The 26,389-nt window shown below is 52.2% G+C and overlaps 1 protein-coding gene across 1 annotated transcript; it reads right to left on the bottom strand.

Annotated features, from left to right (window-relative positions):
• Positions 1-377: 377 nt before the first annotated feature.
• On the bottom strand, positions 378-24,541 carry IGF2BP2 (insulin like growth factor 2 mRNA binding protein 2). The gene is made up of 17 exons (XM_066326153.1): positions 24,264-24,541; positions 23,722-23,782; positions 13,731-13,779; positions 13,367-13,418; positions 12,800-12,863; positions 11,181-11,453; positions 7,426-7,560; positions 6,420-6,542; positions 5,758-5,893; positions 5,456-5,584; positions 4,676-4,699; positions 3,701-3,769; positions 3,354-3,470; positions 3,015-3,089; positions 2,683-2,814; positions 2,288-2,401; positions 378-1,848 (listed from the first exon to the last, which is right to left on the bottom strand). Exons 1-17 carry the CDS (start codon positions 24,451-24,453, stop codon positions 1,750-1,752), a joined length of 1,842 nt encoding a protein of 613 aa, XP_066182250.1. The 5' UTR covers positions 24,454-24,541; the 3' UTR covers positions 378-1,749.
• Between the last annotated feature and the right edge of the window lie 1,848 nt (positions 24,542-26,389).

Raw genomic sequence — 26,389 nt, forward strand, 5'->3', positions numbered from 1 at the left:
AGAGCCACTCTCCTGTGGCAGAATTCCTGGTGCTGGAGGGGTGGGAGGGAAAAGCCTGGCTCTGGGGCTCATGGAGGGGGTGGTGCCTCATTGTGGCACCTATCAGCATCCCAGGCCCTGCCCCCAAAGGCCATCCCAGCCCCGTTTGGCGCCTTTTCCCACCCGATGTTCCATCCAGGGATGTGCAGGGAGGGGAGAGGTGGCTTCATGATGGCAACACTTCCCAGGTCCCTGGATAAAAGTACACCTGGCAATGCCTGCAACCCCACATCCAGCCCTTCCCTCCCTGGCAGCAGGGGATTGGGCACCAGGGAGGAACTCCCAGCTGTGACCACCAAAAGGGACCCCAAAGAAAGCAACAGAGAGCAGACTCAGGCTCTGGTTAGCTGGATATATTTCTCTTTTTTTTGTTGGTGTCTCGGGTTGGTTTTCACAGAACACTTTGCAGCAGAGGAAAACACAGATCTGCAGCCCATGGGAGTGGTGCTGGCACAGGCACCTCCACTCCCATCCCTGCTCTTGCCCGTTGGCTTTCACCATGTCCATCCATCACTTGGATTTACTTCAACCCTCTTTTTTTTTGTGTATATTTGGCTTTTTTATTTTTCCCTTTTTTTTTTCTTTTCTTTTTAACCATTTCTCAAGCTTTCTCCGAAGGAACAGCCACTGGCTCTTGGCTTGCAGGAGACTACGGAAGAGCTCTGGGACACAGGGGATGGTTTCCTTCTTCCACCTCGCAGCTGACTTGGTCAAGATAATTTTTCCAACTCGTTTTTTTTTTTTATTACAAAAATAAAAAAATGCTCCAACTATCAGTTTTACAAGGCATACAAAAATCTCTAAAAGGGCAACGCAAGCGCAAGGTGCTGAGGTACAAAAACCTGAGGTAGTTTTTCTGTGTGTGTATGTCGGGAGGCTTATTTTTCATTTGAAGCCAATTTTGCTGGTTGGATTTTCCAGTGCCAACCTCTTGTAAATCCATTTTTTTTCACCCATTTCCTCCTCCTCTCCCAGCAACAGGGATCTTTCCCGAAAGTTCCCAGTCCAAAGTGGACCAGGCTGGTGCTGCCCATCATTTTTCAGGGATGAGTGAAATGGGCAGTGACGGACACAAAGGGGGGACAGAACGGATGCAAACCCTGCTTTTGGTGTCCAAAGCAAAGAGGAAAAGGTGTGTAAATGAGAGAAATAATTCCTACAGGCCCTGCTCTTCTCAAAACCCTTCAGAAATTGCTTTTCAACAGCTACTTAGTATTTTTTCCCTGCTGGCGATCCTACAGCTCTGCTCTACCGTGCATTAGAGAACCAATGAACCAGCTCCTGCTGTTAAACCTCGAGATAAGCCTGCTTTTGTTAAAAAACAAACAGTCCCCTCCCTCAAAAAATTTTAAAAAGTGAGTTAAAAAATAAAACCTTACAAAACTTAAAAATCGGCGTTAGTTTCATTACTGATATATTAATTCTAAATTAACAAGTGCCACGGCTGCCCCTGGCCGGGCGAGCTCCTCCTCCAGAGTGGAATGGGTAGGTTTGGGGAGAATTCCAGAATAAAAACCACCTCTCTGCCTGTGTTAGTCCAGCTGACGGGAAGGGGAGGCAATGGAGTAAGGCGGAAGCTGTGGGATGGAGAGAGCCCCCCGTGCCCCGGGTCTGCACTGCTGGGGGCTCGGGGGTCTTTGGTTTGTCCCCCGCCCTGCTGGGCTCTGGCAGTGATGGGGTTACATTCGTCGGGCAGTGCTGGCGGGAGCCTCACTTGCTGCTGTGCTGCGAGGCCGCGGCTCCCTGAGCGTGTTTGTGCTCCTGCTGCTTCACCTGCTGCACGATTTCCCTGATCTTGCGCTGGGCCGTCTGGGGAGGGGGCAAGAAACGGGGGTAGGCACAGCGGAGCTGAGCCCCTGCCAAGCACAACAGCATCACAGCCCCACAGCTTTTAACACCAGGCCAAATACGTGAGTGATTCTCTGATAAATGGCGATGTGCTAAAATAAGGGTTTGGGCTTGTTCTTATCATCATTTAAGAGCCTCGATTTTGGGGTGTCACCACGTCCTCACAGTCAGGAACCCAGCCTGGTTAGGTGCACCCAGGTGGGATTCAGGAGCCAATCCCCACCCTGTGTCCAAGGCACAGATTTTGGCTGGTACAAGCCAATCTTTCATTTTAATGTAGCCAACAACCCCTTCAGTGCATCCTGGGTGCACAGAAACCACTCAGAGCAGCTCAGGGGATGCTGTGCTTGGCAGCTTTCTTTAAACTGGAAATGGTGGGAGAGCCAGGGTCAAACCTTACCTGACTGGCAAAGAAATGCCCAATGATTTTGACGATGACCTCCTCGTTCTCGTCCGGGGTTTGATCTCGCGGCACAATGACTTCTGCGCTCGTTAAGTTCTGCAGTTCATTCACCTGGAGCCAACAACAGAGATCCAGGCTTTGCTGGGGAAGAGCCAAAATCCTCCTCTGCTGGTGCCACCCCAGCTCTGAGCCGGGACATGGCACCAGGCTGCTGTGCCTCATACCCTGTCTGCCTCCTTGGGATGGCTGCCATCCAAGAGCCACCGCCAGGACATGGGGCTGGGACTGAGACATCACTGCTATCACAGAGCACCTGTGATGGTGCTGATGGGGGACAGGGGACGTCCAGCACTATTCCCGGGGCAGGTGGGAGCTCACACACCCTCACCTACCGTCTTGCCACCTTTGCCGATGACACGGCCGGCGGCGAAGGAAGGCACCTTGATGTGGGCTTCGAGCTTCACTTCTTCTTTCGGGTTAAAGAAGTTTTCCTCTTTTAGCTTGCCAAATATTCGCCCCTGAGCCTGGAGAGGGCACAAAAGAGACACAGAGGTGGTAGGCAGCATCCTGGAGGTGGCCTTCAGGCATGTGCCAATGTCTGACAGCACCAAAACCGTGGTCCCAAGCTGAGAAGCCCCCCTGGCACTGTGGGGACCAACGGAATGCTCTCACCTTGCCCCTACCCACGTCCCCAAGCCAGCCCCTCACCCTGCCACCAACGCACCTTGAACTGAGCCTCAGGCGGCCCCGTGATAATCACCATGCGCTCACTGGCATCTGGACCTTCTGCGGGGGCGATCTGCAGGGGCACAGGGAAGGAGTGTGAGTGTGACCCCTCCTTGGGCCAGACCTCCTCTGTGTGGGATGTGCCCCAGTGCAGGGACAACCCCCATGCAGAGACACCCCCTACCCAAGCAGTGGAAACAATCAGGATGCTGCAGGACTGGCGTTCTACTTATCTGGGGAGCAAAACCATCCACCAAGGGCTCCTTTCTCTGGCCTCAGCAGTGGGAAGGGGAAACTGAGGCACAAAGCCCTGGCCCAGCCCCTCGTTCCTGCTCACCTTGATGGAGGCACCAGCAAACCGTGCCAGCTGCTTGATGTGCTGTCCCTTCTTCCCAATGATGGCTCCCACTGCCTGTGTTGGGATGAACAAGTTCACAACCTCCTGCTCCGGCAGCTGGAAAGGGCATGGAAGAGCCAGAGGGTCAGAGGAACAGCTGGATCAGGGGGCTGCTTCCCCTTGCCAGCAGTCCAGGCTTGAAGAGGTGGTGCACTGGGTTGGATTCTGTTGGGTTGGGCTGTGGTCCTGGCACATGTTCCCTGGTTTCTGCCTGCCCTCCCACAAGGTGCCCAAGGGAGATGTCATGGCGGGAGGTGCCAGGGAACTTTTGGGGAAGGGAAACTTACGGGGTGCTGATGGGGGAAGGTGCCGGCGGCAGGGGTTCCGTACAGACTCGACAGATAGGCTGAGGAGCCCTGTGGTGGGAGAGAAAATGAAGGTCAGTGACATCAATGATGTCCTCAAGGTTCGAGCCCCTTCCCAGACACCCCCAACCTGACACCGGGAGTGTATCACCACCATGGGCAACACAAGGGACACAGTGACCACCCCTCATCCCCTGAAACCCCTCCAGGAGAGTGCAGGCACATCCAAGGACGAGTTGCAGCCCAGACCCTGTGCCTATGGCACAGCACGAGGCTGGGATGTGGATGGGAGCTCCTAGTTAACCCCAGTCCCTCCCCACTGCTGTTTTCTTGCCTTTGTCCTGCTAATGTTTGTATCAGGAAAAAAGTTCTCTTCTGGCCTGTTGGGGATTAGGTTTGTCCCTCTTTCATTCTAAAGAATTTTTTTTCCCCATAAGTTACCAAGGAGATCAAGTGTTGGATCCGTAAGAGTACTTAAACAAAGAAGTGGCCGAAACCTGGTTGAGGAGAGGTTAACTGCCTTTTCTGATAAGAAGCCAGCTGTTAAAAACCAGGTGGGTCAGTGTTGCTCAAATGGGGCAGTGTTGCTCAGATGAGTCAGCGTTGCTTATCTCTGGTCATTGTTCCACTACCCCCATGGGGCTATCTTCTGTTAATGGACCATTAAAGCTCACCAAGGACATGACACATTACATCATACTACTGTAAGATGCTCTACCCAGGGAGAAGGAGCCAAACCATCTTTGCCCAGATAAGAGGACCCACCAATGTCACCAGGAGCTCAGTTTTCCACCGGATTCCTGGAGGAAGACCAGACTCATCTCACCATTACTGGACCCTTTTTCTACTGGACCATCTCTGCTTCTAACAGAACCACATCTGCCACTCCAGCTGGAGCCCTCCGCTTGGAGCCCTCCAGAGCCACCACACCCCCTACACATCCTCCCAGGCACTCACCGTCCTCCTCTGCCCGCTCTGCTGCTGGCATTCCAGGGAAAGAAAACAACACAGGTAAATTAACCCACAGCTCAGAATAAATTATTTAGGGACTAACAGAGACAGTCCACAGCACCCAAGAGACCTGGGAAGTACCTTCTCCACCAGCACCTGGGCCATCCTGTTCTCCCAGCACTGCACCATCCCTGCCCACTGTCACCTCAGGGGTTGTGAACATCCTTGCCCAGGTTTCAGCACCCCAAGAACAAGGAGAGCCCTCCCCTGTGAGGTGGAGACTGAATCCCCACAGGCACAGCCCCTTGGGTGTCAAGGCAGGGACACAAGCTGCTGTCCGTGGATGTGCAGGGTGGGCTGCTTGTCCCTTGGAGGGACACACCAGGGGGCTCTGGTGGCCACCAAGACTAGACTCACAAGGCACAACCCAGCCCATACCATTACAATCCAGTGGTGGGCTTGGGGTCAGGACTGAAGACCACCCACATGGCTTTTCCATGTTCTCTTCGGAGAGCAGCACCCTTGGGACACAGGCAGTCCTTAAACCCTGGTGAAACCCAGTTCAGCACAACACAGGGATGCAGCTGAACCCAGGGGGTTACAGCCAATTCCTGGGGGTTGCCACCTTCATTCCCTGTCCTCTCCACTTTGCTGCTGCAATGAGCATCCTCCCCAAATGGCTGAGAGCCAGAGTTCCCCATGAGGTGGCTCCCACAGCTACAGTGTCCACCCAAACCCAACAGCTCTGGCAGGACACTCCAGACATGGGGAACATCTCACACTTACTGCAAAGGGGTGGTATGGGGGGGCAGCTGCAGCCCCTCGGGCCCCTGGCGTGGATGGGAGCATGGACAACCCTGTGGAGAAGATGCCCAAAGCATTGAGGTTCAGTCCTGGGATCAGGTTGGCCTGTTGCTGGGAAAGGAAAGACACGGAGGAAAGTGTGAAAAGTGGAGCACTGAGCTTCTCAACACGGTGCAGATGTGATGGGCAAGGCTCAAGGCTTGCTGTGACACACTGGCCTCCACTCTGAATTTCCCTGTGGCCACCTGCAGCAGGAGCAGGCATGGTGGGAGGGCCGAGCTTACATTGACGGCCACCATGTCGTTCTCGTAGGCCTCGCGCAGCTTCCTCATGATCTCCACCTCGGCGTTGGAGCAGGCCTCTGTGCTGCCTTTCACCGTGATGGTGCGCTCAGGGTTGTAGATGGTCAGATCCTGCAGCCTGCTCCACAGAAAAACCCAGAGACACGGTTACATTCCTTCTTCAAGTCAGGAAAAACCCCAGGAAAACTCAAACCACAGCTGAGGGTTTCCCCCGAGACAGTGTGAGAGCTGCAAACCCTCTCCTTGCCCAGCAACTGGGGTGAGGAACATCCACCTGGGATACGGAATGCACACGGAGGAACACAGCTGCTCTGTTTTTCGGCACCAGCACTGTTTGTACCATGTTGGATGGAATGGGGTGGCCTGGGGTTCACCAGGACTTCACTGAATGATAGATCATGGTTTGGGTATAAAAGGATGTGAAAGCACATCTAGTTCCATCCCGACATGGGCTGCGGCAACTCCCACTAAACCAGATAGCTCCAAGCTCTGTCCAACCCGGCCTGCAACACTTCCAGGGACAGCCAGACCTTCTCTGGGCAATCTACCACCCTCACGGGTAACGGTTTCTTCCCAATATCCCATCTAACTGTGCCGTTGGACTGTGGGAAGCCATTCCCCTCGGTCCTGTCACAGAAACTTACGGGGAAATGGTGATCTTTGTGCCCGTGTCCTGCTCAATCTTCTTGAGGTTGCGGCCCTCCTTGCCAATCAACCTCCCCACCAGGCTGTTGTGTGCCAGGATTTTCAAGGGAATCTCTTCTGCTCTAAAATGGATTTAAAAAAAATAAAATCTCAAGGTCCAGTCAGTCAGGAAACATAGAAATTTCCAGCCACAGGTCCTAAGGATGCGTTGGAAAGGATAAGGACTACCACCACCATTTCTGTCTTGGGTTGCAATGTAAGATGTATTCTACTCCCATCTGCTGAAATCAGCTGGGGAGGTGTTTTTTTCTTTATCACTTCTATGACTCATTCCTCATGGCTCTGGGGGGAAGGGGTGGGTGTCTTCTGTTAATGGGCAGCTGTTAAACCAGGTGGGGCAGTGCTCTTATCTCTCCCAGGACCCATCCTCCCTCCAGGGGATATCTGCTGTTCATGGGCCATCCAGGCTCACTGCAGGGCTGAGACAATTACATCATCCCACTGGGAGATGCTCCACCCCGGGGGAGGAGCCCAGCATTCCTACCTGGATCAAACCTGACATTCAGAATATCAGCACAGTCTATTTGCACTGGATTCCCAGAGGAAGATCAGACCCATCTCACCACCACTAGACCCTTCTACAGGATCATCTCTGCTCCAACAGAACCACATCTGTCACACCAGGAGGAATTGATTGGGCTGCTCCCAACACCCTGACCAACAGGGTGTCAGGCTGTATTCTGACTCTGTCAGTGTTTGTGGGAGGCGTGTGGTTTTGGTGTTTTGTTTGCTTTTTTTTGTACTACTACATTTTTAATATTCCCAGTAAAGAACTGTTATTCCTATTCCCATATCTTTGCCTGAAAATCCCTTAATTTCAAAATTATAATAATTTGGAGGGAGGGGGTTTACCTTCTCCATTCCAATGGCTTGTCCCTGGCAGACACCTGTCTTTCAAACTAAGACAATTCCCACCATGCTTTTGGCTGAGCCAGGAGCACTCACGATTTTGTTTCTTCAGCCTCTTTCTGCATGATATCCAGGATCATGCGGCACGCTTCTGAGCATCCCTCCGGAGTGGCATGGATGGTGATGGGCTTCTCAGCAGCGCCAGCGTTCTCCTTCCGATGGATGTCAACCCTGTGGCGAAACAACCAGCAGAGAAGAGACCCTGAGATGGGTCTGGTGCCACACAGAAGTTTCTGAGAGCTCAGAAGCTGAGAAAAACTCATTTCAGCACTTGCTCAAGCTTTGGGGTGAACCTAGGTCTCAGGTGCATCTACCATCACCTGGCTCACGCAAGCCCAGGCAGTGTTTGGTTTCAGGTGGTTTGACTCAGATTTGGGCCACATTCGCCTGTAGGACCTGAGGTCCTGGAAGCTGAGGGGTGTCACAACATCAACCAACGCATCAAGGGGGCAGAACAAATCCTCAACTGGACAAAGCCCTGAGCAACTTGGTCTATCATCCCTGACGCCAGTCCCGCTTGGAGCAGGAGACCGGATCAGAGGCCCTTCTGACCTCTGCCTCTCTCTGCACAACACCCAAGGCTGTCCAGCGACCACGTCCTTCGGGACAGAGAGCACTTACCCATGGGCAGCATCTGTCACGGCACGGAGGCACCCGGCAACAACAGCGCTGGTACTCACGCCCTTCCAGGGGAGACCAGAAGGCTCCCGTGTGCACCGGCAGGGACCGTGCTCTACTCCTCTGGTCCTCCCTCAGCTCATGGCGGGAGGAGGCACGGCCTCCAGCTCGCTCCTCACGCTCAACCGTACCTGGCAAAGCCCTGAGAGAGAGGGAGAGAGGAAAGCAGGGTAGGAGACTCCCGCACCTCAACCACGCGCCTTGGATAACAGGGGCAAGAACCTTTCCGTCTTCTCTGCGCCAGTCTGCGTGCTCTTCCCACCGGAGGGTGATGCCGTGCACCCATCCTGCCATCGGCCACCACCTTGGTGTCCCTGTGACTGCTGCAGCCAGGGCCAGATCTTCCGAGCAGATGTGGTAGTGGCAGCTCAGCCACTCCGGATTGCCGCCAGCACTCAGCTCCAGTGGGTCCCCTCCAAGGCCACGTCTCCGAGGTCTTGTCCCAATGGGATCATCCAGGGTGCTGCTGCACATGCCAGGCCAAGGACTGTGGGGCCAAGTCACCACACAGAGCCATATGGGGATGCTGCAGGGTCCAGGTGGGTGGGTTTGCACAGGTCAACTCTTCCAAGAGCTCAAGAGCCAGCACGTTGGAGCACAGATGGTGGAATGGGGGCAGCTGGGTGAGCCTTTCCTGAGAGAAGGGCAGGGCCCACCCCACCTGCTCCAAAGGGACTCCAGAGTGGTTCCTTCCAAGTGCTGAACAGGGAGTGAAGACTGTATGATTCCCTTCGTAGGCTCCATCTCTCCACATCCCCCATGGCTTCAGTTGGTGCCCCAGTCATGGAGCTCACTCAGGTTAGCCTGGAGGTCCCGTTCCCAGCAGGTACAGGGACACTTGCTGCCACCCCTTCAACAGGGACAGGGTGAACACGTCATGACAGCCATATGAAGTGATGACGGACCAGGCTGATGCTCCCCAGGTAGCGGGAAATGATGAGGAATCCCAAAAAACCCCATAGATGGGAGCCAGGCAGCTCCCTGGACCCATGAACAGGCGAGGAAGGTGGAGATGAGAACACAGCTGAGCCTTTGTGCCAGAGACCAAGTGCCACAGAAGTGATGAATGGAGGCATCAAGGTGATGAGGACCTTGGACAAGCCTTAGCAAGGGGCACACGCCAGGCTCCTGGCTGACCAATCCATCCCACATCTGGATGTGCAGGCACAAGCTCATTTGCCAGAGAGAAGAAGGGATGCCAAGACAGGGCCACTGCATTCAGGCACATCCCACCCCATAGATCTGGGGAAGGAAAAGCTCTAGAACTCCCAGCACATCCCAGTGCCACTGCTGAAGTGCTTCATTCCAACAGGAGGATGGAGAAGGAGACCTTCAGTACCTTCACCCCATCACCACATGCTTCAGAGAAAGACGACCAGGGCTGGGGGGACTGGGTTTGCATACGGTGCAGCAGGAAAAGCCTCCAAGAGACTTTATGGGGGGACTTGGAATGCTTCAGGGAGTGGTTGTCGTTAGGGACAGCCCTCTCCAGGTGGACAATACAGTGTGCCTGTTGGATTATCCAGGTCCCATGGCTGCTGGGTAGCCATCATCCTCTCTTCATGGGTTTCCAAGGGCTGTGGAAGGTCACCTGGTGGGGTGGGCTCTTGGTCTGCATTTCTTCATGGAAAAAGACGGCTCAGCCTGGGGACAGTTTTGCCTCCTGGGGCTCAGAAGCATCTTTGGGATCTCTGTGTGTGGAACCAGGGGTGAAATCAAATGCGACCAGAGGAATCCAGAATCCGATGTCACTCTGAGGAGGAGCAGGGACCAGGCAACAGGATGTCACCCTCGGATCATCACATCGGTGGATGAGGGTGGCCTGGGCAGGGACAGTGTGGGATGGCACCCAAAGTGGAGGACAGGGGCTCCTGTGACTGCCTGGGATGGCTTCTTGAGGTTCCCTTCGCCCAAGCCTGAGCAGAGGCAGTGCCTCACTGTGGGTAGGGCAGGAGAGGGTAGAGCACTGAGCACAGCCTTCCTCCACAGCATGGGGTCTTCAGGGCAGGCACAGGGAGCCACTCCACAAGGAGGGACAATTCAGTGGCAGAAACTGCTCCAAGCAACAGCATTTGGTTTCATGGTTGGGAGAAACTGGCACTTTCCCACCTTCCTTGCTAGGCTCAGGGCTTGGAAAGGGCAAATTCCAATCTTGGGTGGTGAGGACACAGCTACACCTGCTGCTCATCCCACCAGGACTCACCTGGAGAAGGGCTTGCAGCCAACCAGGATCTCCTCACGGCTACCAGGCGGCCACACTCTGGGGTGAGCCAGTCTCCAAGAGCTCCTCTCCCTACTCCTCTGCCCCCCTTCTGTACAAACCTCTTCCTGCCAACCCAGTGCCAGGGTCTGGCTCGTCTTTCTACCTCCAGCCACACTACTGCCAAAGATTTGCCTCTAAAAGCTCCTATGAGAACTAGGATGCTCTGGGACAGGAGTCCCATCTCCCATGGGATCACCAGGTTCAGGATGATGAACACAGGAGAAGATAGCTTTGGGTTAAACACAAACACACCTGGGCAGGAGCAAACCATGCAGGAAAACCATGCAGAGAATAAGCGGTGAGACCAGGAGAACAGCAGCAAAAGAAACATGGAAAACTTTGGCAAGACAACCCCACTTCCTGTTTTTTTTTCCTTTTTCAGTTCAAAAATAAACATGTTAATAGCTAAAAAGGCTTCCAACAGTTACAAAAACCCATCCTTCTTCATGGCAGCGCTTCCACAGTGTCCCTTTCCCTTCAACAGCTCTAGCCCATGTGGGATGCTGCAGGATGAGAAAATCCCAAGAACAAAGACCACCGCACTGAGGATTCACCTCCATGATTTTATCCCCAAACTTGCCATTTCTCCCTAAAGCCTCGTCCCCCAGCTGTTCTCATGAGGCTTTAGGAACTCATTCCAGGCCTTTTCCAGTGTGCATCCCCCTCTTGCCACCCAGACCACCCTGGCCAGCAGGAATGGTTTAGGACCTGAGTTCTGCCACCACCCCCTGAAGGCTGCACTCCAAGAAATCAGCAGTGGCTGGCACTCCAAAGCCCCCAGTGCAGGGAGAACCCGAGCTGGGACCTACAGCACCCTACGGAAGGAAACAAAACCATCAGAAGTACTTACTTGGACTGGGTTTGCTTAGTAAGGTTCTTTATGGTCAAGCCCTCCTTTCCTATGATCGCACCAACAAACTGCGTGGGCACCAGCATCCGCAGTGGGAAATCGAGCTGTTTGGGCTGCGAGGAGCCCCCCGGGGAGGAGCCCCGCTCCCTGGAAGAGTGGCCCCCACGGCGGGATCGCTGCAGGGGCGGAGGGGAGCTCACCTCTTCATCCGGGATGTAGGAAATCTTGAAGGAATAGTTCTCAAACTGGTGGTCGCTCAGCTTCTCTATTGCTCTGCAAGGCAGGGAGATGTAGGGGGTGCTGAGGGGCTCCCCAGGGATGGGTTCCCCCTCCAGCAGCTCCTCCACATGCAGAACATGGGCCCTTCCCAACTTGCATCTTCCTCCCTCCCCAGTCTGGGTAAGGTGGCCATGGGAAGCCAGAGCCCCACAGTTTTCCCATGAAGAGCAAGCCCTGTAACCTGGTGGGACATCATCCCCTTCCACGTGGATCATGCCAAAGCTGGCATATGACTTCTTCCTCCAGCAGGAGTGGGATGGCAGCTCAGGGACCTGCCCCTTCACCTGGGCAAAGTCGTTGCCAGGAGCCATCACGCAACATGGGAACAGTCTCACAGACATGGAAAAGGTGACATGTCCTTTTCCAAGCCACCACCTCTGCTCCAGGAAGAAGGATGCAGCACGTGGTGCCCCCTCTGTTGGGAATCCCAACTCCCTTCCTGGCTGGATGAGGCTGGGAAGCAGCACCTGTACCCAAGCCCCTCCTCAGCTGTGATGTTTGGCCAACATCCTGCTTGGCTTCAGCTTTCCCTGCTCCTACCACATCCCACTTTGGCTACTGACTGATCACAAGCAGCTTCTTGTCAGGCTTGAATTCCACATTCTCTGAGGACTTCTGAAAGTTCACCATCCCTTTCCTACATCCAAAAATGGCACTTATCCCAAAGAATTAAGCACTGCTGTGTTGGAGAAGCTCTTTGTCTTCCTTTATTGTCACACCTCTCAAGCCCATGGTGGGATTTTTGGGGCTGCCCTGTGCAGGACCAGGATTTGGACTCAATGATCGTTGTGGGTCCCTTCCAGCTCAGGGGACTTCAGGATTCTAAGACACTCACATCATGTTTATCCGTGGTCCATAGCACATCCAGCCCAGGCTGGAGGCACAAGAAGGATTCTCCTCTGCCCTCCTGGACTAGCAGATCACTGTCCCCATCTCTGTTCTCACTTATCCAATGCCATGGTTGGTCAACTCAGATGGGAAGCTGGTGGAATGTCCATCAAAAAATGGACTCAGAAAAGCTCTTTGGGGCCTGGGATCTGCTCTTGATCATATCAAAAATACCCTGGCCACTAATAATAATAAGCTCACTACTTAGTGGCTGGTCTCTAGCACAGGGCTGAAGTCTCTACAAGCATGGAACAAAACGTTTTGTTTGGAACCATGCTTCTGCTTCTGAAATAACCCCTAATTTGTACTACCCCATCTCCCATGCCAGGGGAGAAGGCAGAAGACAGTCCAATGGTGGGACAGCTTGAGAGAAGCCTGGAAGACACCTGGGATTCCTTGGGAAAGCTGGTGTGGTATGAAATTACGGGCAAACCAAAACAAACCCCACTCACACTTTTGCCTCTTCCTTCGTCGCGTAGGTCACATTGACAACGGCAGTTTCTGTGTCTGTGTTCACTGCAGGGAGCAAGAGAAGCAGAGTTGGAGCAGGGATGGGAGAGGTGTCACCACTGCTCTAGGCATGCTCCAGAGGGGGATACAGCTGGGATGGGGGGAGAGGGAGATGCCTGGCACCACCGCATGCCAGCACAAGGACTGTTAGATCTAAGGCTGGATCCAAGCAGAATGCAAGGCTGGATATCCCTGACCCACCAGTGGTCAGCTCCAATCCCAAGCTACACTCAGCTCAATTTTGCTTGCAGGGATAATAGTTTTTCTCAGTTTTTCAGGGACCAGGAGCATTCCCGGGGATGGTGAATGGATGGCCCACATCATCCCACCAATGGGCAGGTGGCTCAACCTCCACCAGCAGTGTTTGTGTCCAAAACCCATTTCAGACCAGTGCTGCAGGTCTCGTTAGCCAACTAGGTTTCATCTCAGTGGGCTTCCTGCAGCCTGGGCAGAGCTAGGGAGCAGTGCTGGAAATTTTCAGGGATGAGGACCACACTGCACCATCTTACCTTGCTCTACATTCTCCACCATGCCATACTGAGCTAAGAGGCCATCCAGCACCTGGGGACAGAGCAGCAAACCACACAGGTGAGTCTCCAAGCAGGCAGAGCAGGAGCCCACCCCACCCACAAACACGCTCTAGCACCACACAACTGCTCCAATGCCTCCACCCACCTGCATCCCATCATCCCAAAGCTGACCAAGCAGTCAAAGCTGGCCCACAGCTCTGCTACCCAAAAGCAGGCAGGAGCTGGAGCCCAGTTCATGCTCCCTCCTGTGGTTATTAGGAAGTTAAAGGGTGGCCCACGTGCAGACCATGTGCTGCTGGAGAAGGAGATGAACGGGATGTTTTTGGGATCAGCCACTTCTTACCTCCCACTGTAGGTGGGGGGGAATGTTTCGGATCTGGATCTTTCTGCTCCTGCAAAGACAAAGCCCTGGGTTAGGGTCTGCAGTCACCTCACAGCTGAGGGAAAAGCCTCTCTGGGAATCAGACAGCAGCTGCTGACAGCTTTCCAAAGCACCCCCCTTCCCCACACTGTGAGCTAGAGCAGCTCCAGTATCCCCAGGGAAAGCCATTTGTCCCAGCTTTGCCCTGGTCACCACTGGAGCTGAAGCTGTCTCTGGAATGCTCCCTCCTCATGCTGGCTGTCAGGTTTCCAAGGAAACCTCCTGAAAGGAGCCTCTGCAGCAGAGTCATGACCATACAGGGATGCGTGGCCAGCCCTGCCCACACTGCTCTGGGCTGGATGGCTGGGTGGGAACAGGACCCCCAGCCCCATCGTGGCCAGCCCTGCTATACCTTGGGGAGCGCTCTCCAAAAGCACATCCAGCTGAGGCCCACCACTTCCCAGCAACATGGGGCTGCTTTGCTTGGGGAAACACAAATAAATATCCTTGGAGGCCTGAGCTTGGAGATGGCCACACACCCAACCTTGTCCAGTGGCACTTCCAAACTCACATGACAACATGGTTCACTCCTGTCTTGGGTTGCAATGCAAGATGTAACCAAAAGCATGGGTTCTATTCCCATCTGCTGAAAGCGATTGGGGAAGTGTTTTTCTTTCTCTTCTAACTCTGGGGGTAGGGGTGGGTGTGTTCTGTGAATGGGCAGCTGTTAAACCAGGTGGGGCAGTGTTCTTATCTCTCCCAGGACCCATCCTCCCTCCAGGGGATATCTGCTGTTCATGGGCCATCCAGGCTCACTGCAGGGCTGACACAATTACATCATCCCACTGGGAGATGCTCCACCCAGGGGGAGGAGCCCAGCATTCCTACTTGGATAAACCTGGGATTCAGAACACCAGCACAGCCTGTGTGCACTGGATTCCCAGAGGGAGACCAGACCCATCTCACCACCACTGGACCCTTCTACAGGATCATCTCTGCTCCAACAGAACCACATCTGTCACACCAGGAGGACTTGATTGGGCTGCTCCCAACACCCTGACCAACAGGGTGTCAGGTTGTGTTCTGACTCTGGAAGGGTTTTTCTTTTTGTTAATTTGCTTTTTTGTATTACTACATTTTTAATTTTTAATATTCCTAGTAAAGAACTGTTATTCCTATTCGCATATCTTTGCCTGAAAGCCCCTTAATTTCAAAATTTTAATAGTTCAGAGGGAGGGAATTTACATTCTCCATTCCAAGGAATGGCTTTTCCCTGGCAGACACTTGTCTTTCCAAACCAAGACAACTCCCAAACTGGTTGTGGTTCCATTCCCAACCTTGTTATGGTTGCATTCCCAAGCTGGCTGTGGCTGCACAGGAAGCACTGCCAAGGCTTCCCAGCAGTAACAGCCCCCAGACATCTCCCCAGCCTGGCTGTGAGAAGTGCTTGGGCAGTGAGAAGCTCTGACACAGCCGATGGAGGATCCAGCTGAGCCATGAGCTCCTCCACAAGGCACCAGATCAGCATTCCCAGTCCTGCCTGGAGTCAGTCAGCTCTGACTACAGCACTGTCCTATGTTCTCACTTGGTCCAGCTCTGAGCAGAGCACAGCTGGGCCACCCTTCCCAACACCAGGGATGGCTTTCCTCACCAAGCCACCCCATTTCCACACACAGCCAGATTTCAGGAGCTGAGCAGCAGCTGGAAGCTGGTTTTGTGAAGTTCTCCTTTTCCCTGGGATGAGTTTAAGGAGGATGCTTGGAAGGACAAGCTCCACCAGACAAAGAATTCCATGGGAACACAGAAGCAGCCCCAGCTGATTGCCAACAACACCCAGGGGCTTTGGGCCAAATCCTGCAGGACAAGGAGGCAGGAGGAGGTGGAAGAAGACATCAACAACCTGATCCCACCAGGAATCTTCAACCATTGGGAAATGAGACCTTCCAGCTCTGGTCTCTGCTCTCACAATTCATTGGACAGACAAACCCTGAGCCCCTGACAACAATTTTGGCAGATGAAGATTTTCCTCGAGTAGTCTGGGATCAGACACTGAGGCCAGCAAGGAAAAGGCAGGGAAAAGGATGTTTTTTGAGCTGTGGGCTGTCAGGGCAAGACAAACCCCACAGCTCATGCCATAAGAAGGACCACGGACAAGCAAGTGAAACCATCAGGGAACCTGGCATCTCCTGAGGCTGCTCAGCCACGGTCAGTGGGACAACAAACCCTGTACTGGCATCCAGCTGAGCAGGTGTGCTTGGGAAAAAGCTCCTGTCCCCACCTGCCACTAGAGATTTCACAGCTGGAAATCCTAAAATTCCTGCAAGGGAAGGAGCAGGATTCATCCTATCCCATCTCCTGGAAGGAGGACCTGGCCCAAGGGAGACCCTGGCAATGATGATCCTGGTCTGTTCACCAACAGCCTGAACCCTTCTGCCCTTGTCACATGTCCATGGTCAAGGCTGTTCCCAGTCTTAAACATCTCACAGGGACCACCCCAGAAAATGGGATATGGTTCATTGTTAAAACCCACCAGCATTTTCCAGAAGGTGTATTTTAAGATGCCCAGATCTTGCCCAGATGCTCAGTTCCCAGGAGACTGCTCCTGCCTCCAAGGGACGCATCTCACTCCTGAGATAACAGGTGCCATGCTGCGAGGCCAGAGTGCCTGAACAAATCCCAGTGAGTCTCAAACCATCAGAGAGAGCTGGACATGCTGCCCAGTCACTCTCATCACCTCCTGGACCCAATCCAATGGGGGCACCTTCATGCCAAAGTGCCACTGCTCAGCTCCAAGACAAAGCATCACCCCAGCCACCCTCCTCTCCCAGTGTGGGAATGCCTCAGGCTGGACCACGGAGGAGCCCTTCTCCATTTGGGCTTCATTTGGCTCAGCACACCAGTCACAAAAGCCCAGGAGCCCAAGGGACACACGGCACATCCAAGAGAAACCAGCACAGCAGCTGGACACAATCCCTTTGCCACTCCTGGAAAAGCCCTGCCTTGAATTGAATTGCTCCAGGGCCATAATTTCCCTACTCCTCTGCCAAGGGAGATGCCAGGGGAGATGCCAGAGCAGCCCTGGTCTCCCAAGTGGCTGCCTCGCCCCTCCTGGCCCACCTCCCAAAACATCCAGACAGATGGATCACAACAAGGTGCCACATAACCCCACTTCAGCATGTTCCCACTTCCAACATCTATCCAAACCAGTGAAGAGCATCTAAAGACACCCAAAGGGCACTGAGGCTTCAGCTCCTGTGGGCAGGATTCCCAGCAGCTCAACGTCACCACCCAGCATTTAAGATAAGGTTATTATTCCTACTGGGTGTGCTTATGGCTCTTGCAATTCCACACCTGGTTGGAGCAGTGCTGGACCACACACAGCCATCACTGATGGAGTCATGGATGTACATCTGGAGCCATGGTGGATGGATGAGTTATTCCCAGGGCTGGGGCATGGGCCATTCTTCTCCAACACCACTCCCAGGAGAACTTCGTGGCAGAACCCCCCTTTATTTTGATTTCTGGTTTTATTTTGGTTTTATTTTATTTTCATTTTCCCCACTCTCCCAGGGACTGACTCCAGGGCATGCACAGAACACTGGCACAGGAGCTCATGACAGCCACGTTTCACCCACCCAATTTTGCAGCAGACTGGTGAGGGTTTAAAGAATGAAATAAATCATAATTACCAGCTGGGAGAAAAACACTCAACTGTGTGATGCAACTGGCCCTGCTGTAGTGAATGCCCTCAGATAACCTGGAGAGCTGCATCCCTCTGCCTCCTTCCTATCTCCACACGCCCACCTTGCTGCCTTAGCAGCTTCAAGAGTTGAAGAAAAACCAGGCTCATCTGTTTTTTTCCCTTCTAAATCCCAAACTAGTCCTGCTCACCAGCAGCTCGAAGAGGAAGCATCTCCTCCACCCCAGAGCAGGGTTTGGGTACCGGGAGCTGCCGGCAGCACAGGGAGGATGAAGCAGTGAGTGAGGAGGTAAAGTGGGCTCATGAAATAACCCAGGGTGGAGCAGGGTGTCCTGTCATGCATCCACCAGAGCAGAATTATGGGGCTGGCATCACGATCCTGCAGGGAAAGGGGATGGAAAACCCCCGGCCATCCACACCCTGCCAGCATCACTACTGCCATGCACCTGCTACCTGCACTTGAGAAATCATGCAGTAAAATAGAAAAGCCTTAAAACTTGGGGTTTCTTCCCCGGAATCAGGAGGATTGAGGGGTTTTTGGCACATCCCCCTCCTTTTCCAGCATGGCTTCCTGCCCTCCTGTAGCTTCCAGGAAAACAGAGGGTAACAACCCCCTCGAAATCCAGGGACACAGAAGGACAAGAATAAAAATGTCATGAAGTTGTGAAATAAGAAGGAGCCACCAACTCCGTGCCCAACATCCACAAGACCTTCCTGGATTTTCCCTGTTGGCCCCATGGATCATCCATCCATCCCTTAGTCAAGGTGAGGTTCCAGAGGGGCTTTGTCTCCCACAAGAATTTGGGAAATAGAAAAAAGCTGGCTTAAATATAAGCTCTATAATGCAGTAATAAAACCTCAATAAAATAACACAATAATAAAATAATACAGTAATATAATACTATATTACTATATCATACAATAATATAGAAATATAATATATAATGGTATATAATTAATATAATGGAATACTAGGGATGGCTTCACCACTCTCTGCCCTAAAAAACACAGACCTTATTCCTACTCATGCTTTGTAATATCTTACTATAATAAAGCTTAAAGGGATTTTATCACCTTCCACCTCGGGTCAGTGCTGAGGGCAGAGAAAACATGCTCTGCCACCTCCTGTTCTCCATAAAAATGAGTTTTAAGAGAACTGGGGTAAAAGAACAAAGGGAAAATATGCAGAAAACCCAGTGGAGGCTCTGCCTGCTTTATGAAATGTTTGTCCTAGGCAAGAAAACATCTACAAAAAAATGATTCCCATCATCAAACTCTGTCCCAGATGAATTTTCCAGACCCAGCAGCTCAGAGCCCGAGCCAGCCACAGTCCCCTGACCAGGCAGGGAAGGAAGAGGCTGCTGGATTTGTGACTGCTCATTATTATTTATATTTTCTGAGTGTGCTGGGGTTCTCCTGAAGGAGCTTTGCTGTGGCCCAGGCCCACCCAGCAGCGGATCCTGCGGAGCAGCAGCTTGGTGAGGGATGGATGAGCATTAAAGAGCTGCCCCAGTTTCCACCAGTTGCTAGGAGCATGGAGGCTCCGACTGCACCAGTTCCCCTCCTGGCCCCGGGGCTTTGCCCTGACGCTCTTAAGGAATTAAAATCCCTGTTTGGAAAAGCCCCTGCCGAGGGCCGGGCAGCAGCAGAGCGCTCCAGCCCCAGGGATGGATCTACAATAGGGATGGAGGAGAATCGCGGCCCATCTGTCACTGTCCCGGCAGATTAAGGGGGGAAAACAAAAGAGGGTGGGGAAGAAGAGGTGGGAAAGAAGAAGGTACAAAAAAAGAAGACGGGGAAAAAATTAAAAAAAAAAATGAGAAGGGATAAAAAGGATTGGAAAACAGAAAAAATGGGGACAGAAAGAATATCGGAAAGTAGAGAAAGAAGGGCAGGGGGAAGCGGAAAGAAGGAAAGGGGATAAAAGATACGAGGAAAAAAAGGAGGAACGGAAGGTAAGGGGGGAAGAGACAGAAAAAGAAAGGGGAAAAGAAGAGTAGAAAAGAAGAGAGGGGGAAATGAAGGGGGGGGAAGAAAGGGGAAAAGAAGAGAGAAAGGAGAGAGGGATGAGAGGGTTTAAAAGAAAAGGGGAAAGAGTAGAGAGAAAAAAAGAGGGGGGGAGAAAAAAGGGTAAAAAGAAAGAAAGGGGGAAAATAAGGGAAAAGGAAAAGGGGGGAAAGAAGGTGGGGGAAAGAAAGGGGAAAAAGAAAGTCAGAGAAGAAGGAAAAAGAAAAGGGGGAAAGAAGGGAGAAAAGAAAAAGGGAGAAAACAAGAGTGGGGGAAGAAACAGGAAGAAAAAGGAAATGGGGGGGATAACGGGGGGAGAGAAGGGATGAAAAATTAATGGAAGCAAAGACCCACGTGGAAAGAAATCTAAAGAAAACCAAAACTCAAACATCACCAACTCTCAGTTCACCCACACCTGCAAATAAAAATAAAATAAAATAAAATAAAATAAAATAAAATAAAATAAAATAAAATATATAAAAATAAAAATAAAAATAAAAACAAAAAATAAAAACAAAAATAAAATGAGCACCAGCGTCATCCCTCTCCAGAGCCAAAGCTAGAGTCTGGGAAAGAATCAGCTCCGAGGGAATTCTCCTGGCCAGCTCCATTGGGAACAGCATCCCAAACCTACGGGAAACTGGGCAAACATCCAGTGGGCAGCAGGAGAGGGGTTTCCCATCCTGAATGTGGCCAACATTGCCCTGGCAAGTTCATATGTATGTCTATATAAAAAAATTTTATATATATATATAAAATTTCTTTTTGTACATAAATATGTCTTATAAAGTTTTATATATTATACAGGACTATTATGTGTATTTTATGTCATTTAATATATTTATATAAATGTTTCATATAAACACACATATATATAGAATCATAGAATGATTTGGGTTTGAACTTTAGAGGTCATCTAGTCCATATATCTCATAGAAAAATATGTATTACAAGTATATTTTTATACGTATAAATATATATATATCTAAGTACCTTTTATATAGTGTCTTTATACATGTAACATCTTTTATTTATATCTACCTAAAAGATACCAAATACTTTAAACACACCATCATGCATTATTAATTTTTATCAATATGTAACACACTAAAAGTTTTAAAAGTATCTGTTTTGGGATACAGAACTAGGACGGAGAGCAGCCCCACTTTTAGCACTCCAAATTCAATTTTCTGCTCCCCATGTGCATTTCCAGACACACGTGGGGAGGTTCCAGGAGCTTCTCCTGCCAAAGCAACCGGGAATTCCTCCCTGCTAATTAAGCAGCTCACTAATGATGACCAATTATTGATCAGAAAAGCAAAGATGGGGTGTCCAGAGGAAGAACAAAGAGTGTGGATGTTTATCCCAAGCTTTAACATCAGCAGAATTTCTGGGTTGAAAAACACAGGGAAATAAGTAAATAATCAATAAAGCAAAACCAGGCAGAAATGAGAATTGAATTGATGCTCAAAAGAAAATTATTTAAGGGTAATTCTTATGGAAACAGGAGAAAGTGCCATAAAATCACCCCCAGAAAAGCCACTCAGGTACCAGCACTGCTCCCCCTCCAGCCACCTTTGTCTGGGGCAAAACCACCCGAGTTTTAGACATAATAATGTATTTCTACATAATCATTTAATATCACAGTGATTTCCAAGCTCCCCTCACTGCTCTTCACATCTCCCTCGTGCTTTCCTTTCTCATTTCTGACAATAATGGCAGAAGCAGGAATTGAAAGGCACCCTCAGAACCAAAACTCCCAAAATTTGACTGATTTGGGGACAATAACTTGAGCTCCACTACTTTTTAATACAATTCTTGCATAAAAGTCAGCACTGGGTTAGCTGAGTTTTACTTCCCATTCTTCACATTTTAATTTTTTTAAAATGCTCTTTTTTTAATATACCTTTGCATGTTCCTTCTTTTCTATCTTTCTTTTCCATTGTAATTTTTTTAAAGATTTTAGGAATACACAGTCAATCTTGAAGGGGGAAGATGCTGCCGCTTCCCCCACTGCCACACTCCAAAAGCAAAATACTCTTGGGGTGGGATTACTTCAAGCAAATAAAAGTATTCCCCTGCTCTTGCTGAGTTTAAAATCAATTTTAAAAGAATTTAAAAATTGAAAATGTTGATGAAAGTATAAAATTATTCTTTTTTCTTTAATTCCCCAAGGCACAATTCAACATATACAAAGGAAAAAAAAAACCAAAACCAAACAAACAATCAAAAAACAAACACAAAAAACCCCAAAACAAAACCAAAAACCAAAACAACAACAACAAAAAAACAATTACAAAGCTGTTGGATCCTTCCTACAGGAGCCCAGACCATTGGGACGGCAGCAGAAGGGCTGATTTTAAACTCGTGGGAGGTGAATCGATGGACTGGGCAGGATTCAGGCTCCTTCCCACCACTGTCACATTTAATTCGTGCCTTCGGAGAAACAGAAACAACCCCTCTGCCAGCACCTCCCATCGAGGAATTCCCTTCCCTACTTCACATGGCCAGTTATCCCAGGGGTTTTCCAGCCAGCTCCTTATCCAAATATATTTATATGTATACAGATATATCGATAGAATAGATCTGTATTAGATTTTAATATCAAAATTAAGAATTTCAGGTGAAGTCAGGGAATGGAGGGAAGCGCCGGGCATCGGCACCTCCTCACATTCCCGTGACGCAGGAATGTCCAGGGGTGAGAGCCAACCTAGCTTGGGTTCTCCAAGCCCAAATAACCCCAAATTCATTTCAGTAACAGAAAGATTTTTACCATTTCACTCCCTGAAATCCCAGTGTTTCTCCGGCACTCAACCACAACCATAAAAATTTGATTTTCTACAAATTTAAAGGGGGGAGGGGGAATAAACACGACCACGTGAGGCTCTGTTCCCTGCCAAAAATCACATTACAAAAATAAAATCTATAATCTACCGAGTAAGGCACAGCCCCCCAAACTGGGGATATTAATATAAAGCAGGGTACATTTCTTGAGCCGGGCATAAAAAGATACCAGCTTAAATTAGACCTCGATAATCAAAAGAAACTTGGGAATAGAAAACTTGGAGCCAGCTGAACACAGAGCGATGTAAAATAAATCAGTATTTATTTCTGGGCTGGTTAAATGGATATTTTTCCCCCCCTAATTTTAAAACTTGGGAGGAAGAGCAGGCGCACCGCAGCCTTGACGGAGAATTTAAAGATGAATTCCTTGTTTACATCCCCTGCTCCATGGTAAAGGTCGAGCCCTGGCTCCCTACTATCGCCCCAAACTCCCGATTTCTGGCTCCATCCCTCTTCCAAAGTCACCACCAGCACAACCTGAGGCTGCTGCAAAGGTTTAGCTTAGAAATATCACACCTGGGGATTCCTGGGGGGCTCGTTTGGATGGTTTTTCTGAAGGTAAGGGAGCGTGTGATCCCTGCCGAAGACGAAATCCCACTCCGGCACACGTGATGCCGGGCATGAGCCATTCCCCCCCCGTAAGCCTCAATTACACAACAGCATTTCCAACCCCCCCGTCATTTCCAAATTAATACCCCCGCAGCAATCCCGGACCAAATCCGTATCCCGCCTCCCAGCCCAGGCCAAACCTCCGCGCCGAGCGGCGCCGAATTACCCACCCGAAGCAAGCGATGGGTTGTGGTTTTTTTTTGTTCCCTTTTAATCCGACACATGGCAGGAGTAGGGGGAGATAAACCTCGGGATGAGGCTACGCCACACGGTCCCGGGGTTTGTTCTCCCTGCGGAACGCGTGTGCCCATCAGCCCGGCCTCGGGCACCTGATGGGAAAAAGAGGGCGCGCTCGCCGCGATGCATTAAATATAAAACGCTTCGGCTTTGGGGGTTCTCCGGCTAGATAAAGGGGGGATGAGGTGCTCGGAGAGGGAAAATTAATTAATTACCCACTGAAAAATAATAGCCCTAAGGGTGCGCTGCTGGCTGCGCTGCTGGGAAAACCTCCGTCCACGCCGCGCAAAGTGGGAGGAAAGGGCTTTTCTCGCGTTTTCCTGCTAAATAAGCGTCTGTTCTCCCCGGGAGCGGTGGGGAGTTGTGGGGCTGGGGGGCATCGCGGGGGTGCCCCCCGTGGGAACGCAGCCGTGGGCCGGCAGCTCCTTCCCCGCCGCGCTGCGCTCGGGAGCGAAAGTAAAACCGACGGGGCTCCTCCGCCCCCCCGCCCCATCCCGGAGCGCCCGGCGCGCCCCTCGTCCCGCTGGGATGGACACGGCCATCGGGGGGACTCCGGGGGGGACGGCGCGGGGTTACCTGAGCTTTTTGGGCACCGAGTAATCCACTTCCATCACTTTGCCGTGCAGCTCCACTTTCCCTGCGGAGACAGCGGGGCGCTCAGCATCCCCCCCGGGATGGGGCAGGGCAGCATCCCCCCCACCAAATGCCGTCCCACCCCATCGCACCCCATCGGATCCCACCGCACCCCATCCCACCCCCCGGCCCCACCAGGCTGTCCCCGCGTCCCCACACCCCCCCCGGCCCCCCGGCCCCCCCCGCTCGGCGCCCCCGGGGAGTTGGGGCTGGGCACCTCGTAATCGGGTCCCCGGGGGGCGGCGGGGGGCGGCGGGGCGGCGGGCCGGGGGGCGTCGCGCCCCGGGGGCTCCCAATAAAATCGGAGAAAAAAATCAGCGAAAAATAGAGGCGAGGTCGGGAAGAGCCGGGGCGGGAGGAGAGAGGGAAGGAGGGGAAGGAGGGAGGAAAGGGGGGACCGGGAGATGCGCGGGGAGGGGGCGGCGGGGAGGGTGAGCAGAGGGGTCGCGGGGGGGGGATACGGGGGTCGCGGGGGGGTCGCTCACCCGAGAGGGTCTCGATGGCCCGGATGGCCCAGTTTTGGTCCGGGTAGTCCACGAAGGCGTAGCCGGACTTGAGGAGGACCTGGCCGGGCAGGGGCAGCTGCCGCTCCCCGAAGAGCTGCCGGAGGTCCTGGGCGGTGGCGGCGGGGCTGAGGTTGCCGATGTACAGCTGGTTCATCCTCCGGCGCCTCATCGGGAGCCCCCCGGGCTCCTCCCCAGGAGCCCCCCGGCTCCTCCCCTCCCAGGAGCGGGACGGACGCGGGCTCGGGAGGGTCCCGCTCTGCGCCACCGGCCCCGGCCCGGCGGAGCCTCCGACAGCGGCGGGCGGAGCCCGGCCCGGCCCGGCCCCGGGGCCGCCCCGCGGGGGGAGGCAGGTGGAGCCGCCAGACCCCCGCGGGGACAGGATGGGCCGGGGGGAGCGGCCCCGTGCCCGTCTGCGCTTCTGTGCGGGAACGCGCCGCACCCCAGCACCGCCGCACCCCGCACCCCGACCCCTGTGTCCTGGAATTCCCCGCACCCAGCACGTCCAACCACTCTGCCCGTGGAACCCCATTAGCCCTAAGCCCCCGCTCCCTGTCATCATCCCCGAGTCCTCTGCCCTGCGCCCCGCCGTACCCCATCGCTCCCAGCCCCACCATCTGACCTGAACCCACCGCCCCCCACCACTCCAAGCCCTTTGCCTGGAAAACCACCACAGCCCAAACACTCCCAAACACTACTCAGCCCTGGAACCCGCTGCATCCATCACCCCAGACTCCATCACCCCTGATACCATTACCACGACCCCAACACCCCCAAACTCTGCCCCAGAATCCACCACAGCCCAGCACACTCAACCCTTCAGGAGTTCCTTCAGGGAAAGGAAAACCGTTCTGCTCAGGAACCAAAGAAAAGAAATAAATAAGAAATAAAAAAGAAATAAATCTTCATATCTATAAATTTATCTTTATGTCTAAATATTTATCTACATAGTTACTCGATGCAGTTAAAACAAATAAACACAAATAATAACTTTTTTACTTTTTTTTTTTTTTTTTTTTTTTGGAAAACAGGGATGTGTGAACCCTTCCCAACCCAGATCCGACCAGCCATCCCTGCATGTGATCCCATTGTGGGAAAAGCTCCAAGAGATGCTGAGCCCGTGCCAGACACTCCAGCCATGAGCTGTGCACATTCTCTGCCCGCTGGTGGATGGCTCCTGCAGCCTCTGGGGCCCTGCTGAATGGCATCCTCAGGCTGCCAGGATTTGGTGTCACCAGCTGCATGCAGGTAAAGTAACATTTTTCTCTCCCCTTTTGAGAATAAAAGCTTAATCCTCATGGAAGTGCATCGAGGACATGACTGGAGACAGAAGAAAGGTGCAGAATAATCCTGGCTGGGTGAGTGACAAGTGGCCTTGTGCTCTTGGAACAGAGCCTTGTGTCCAGGGCCAGGCATCCCCTCCTGTGCTGTGGGGGGTAAAGGGCTTTAATCTGAATTTCCCAGATTTTAAGGCAATTAAGGACACTTACACCACCGTTTTCCCACTGCCAGTCTTCCCTGGCATACAGAGATGGATGGAGTACGAATAGTGGTGACGGGTGCTCGATGCCATGCCTACAGCAAAAATAGATGTGGTTGGGCTGCGATGATGCAAAGCCAGAAGAATCCTTCTCCGATTTCTCCGGCTTTGCTTTCAGCCTGGCTCCTGCCTGGCTGTCATTTGTCACCGGTGCTCGTGGCTGCTCCATCCCCAGTACATTTTTTGGGGTGACTTTAGGCTGAAACTGGTTGATCAAGTCCTTTTCAAAGATCTTACCCTTGTTCACGTCATTCCTGCCTCCTCAGGGATGAGCTATCAACAGGAATGGGGCAGGAAGGAAGCTGCTGGTTCATTGTGTAAGGTCACTGCCACTGGGAAGCAGTGGGAGAAACAGGAGGTTTTGGGATTAATTAGTGCCCACAGGATGCAATACTGATGATTTACTCCTCCTCAAACCAGCCTTCTGCCAGAGCTGGATGTAAACAGAGGAGTCTCCTGCAGTTACCTGCATGAGCTCATCCCTCCTGCCCCCGATTTTTGGATTTGCAGAAAGAGCTCAACAAACTTCTGTGGATGCTTTCCCAATGGAGCTGATACTGTTTCCCAG

The sequence above is a fragment of the Sylvia atricapilla genome, chromosome 10, assembly GCF_009819655.1.
Source record: "Sylvia atricapilla isolate bSylAtr1 chromosome 10, bSylAtr1.pri, whole genome shotgun sequence".
Taxonomy (NCBI): domain Eukaryota; kingdom Metazoa; phylum Chordata; class Aves; order Passeriformes; family Sylviidae; genus Sylvia; species Sylvia atricapilla.

What these genes read in the sequence shown, in the direction of transcription:
- IGF2BP2 (XM_066326153.1), bottom strand. Translation starts at nt 24,453, where the DNA reads ATGAGGCGCCGGAGGATGAACCAGCTGTACATCGGCAACCTCAGCCCC. An exon ending in TCGGTGCCCAAAAAGCTCAG is followed by an intron (nt 13,780 to 23,721) that starts GTAACCCCGCGC and finishes TTGTCTTTGCAG; the next exon opens with GAGCAGAAAGATCCAGATCC. An exon ending in ACGAAGGAAGAGGCAAAAGT is followed by an intron (nt 11,454 to 12,799) that starts GTGAGTGGGGTT and finishes CCTGCCTTGCAG; the next exon opens with AGCAATAGAGAAGCTGAGCG.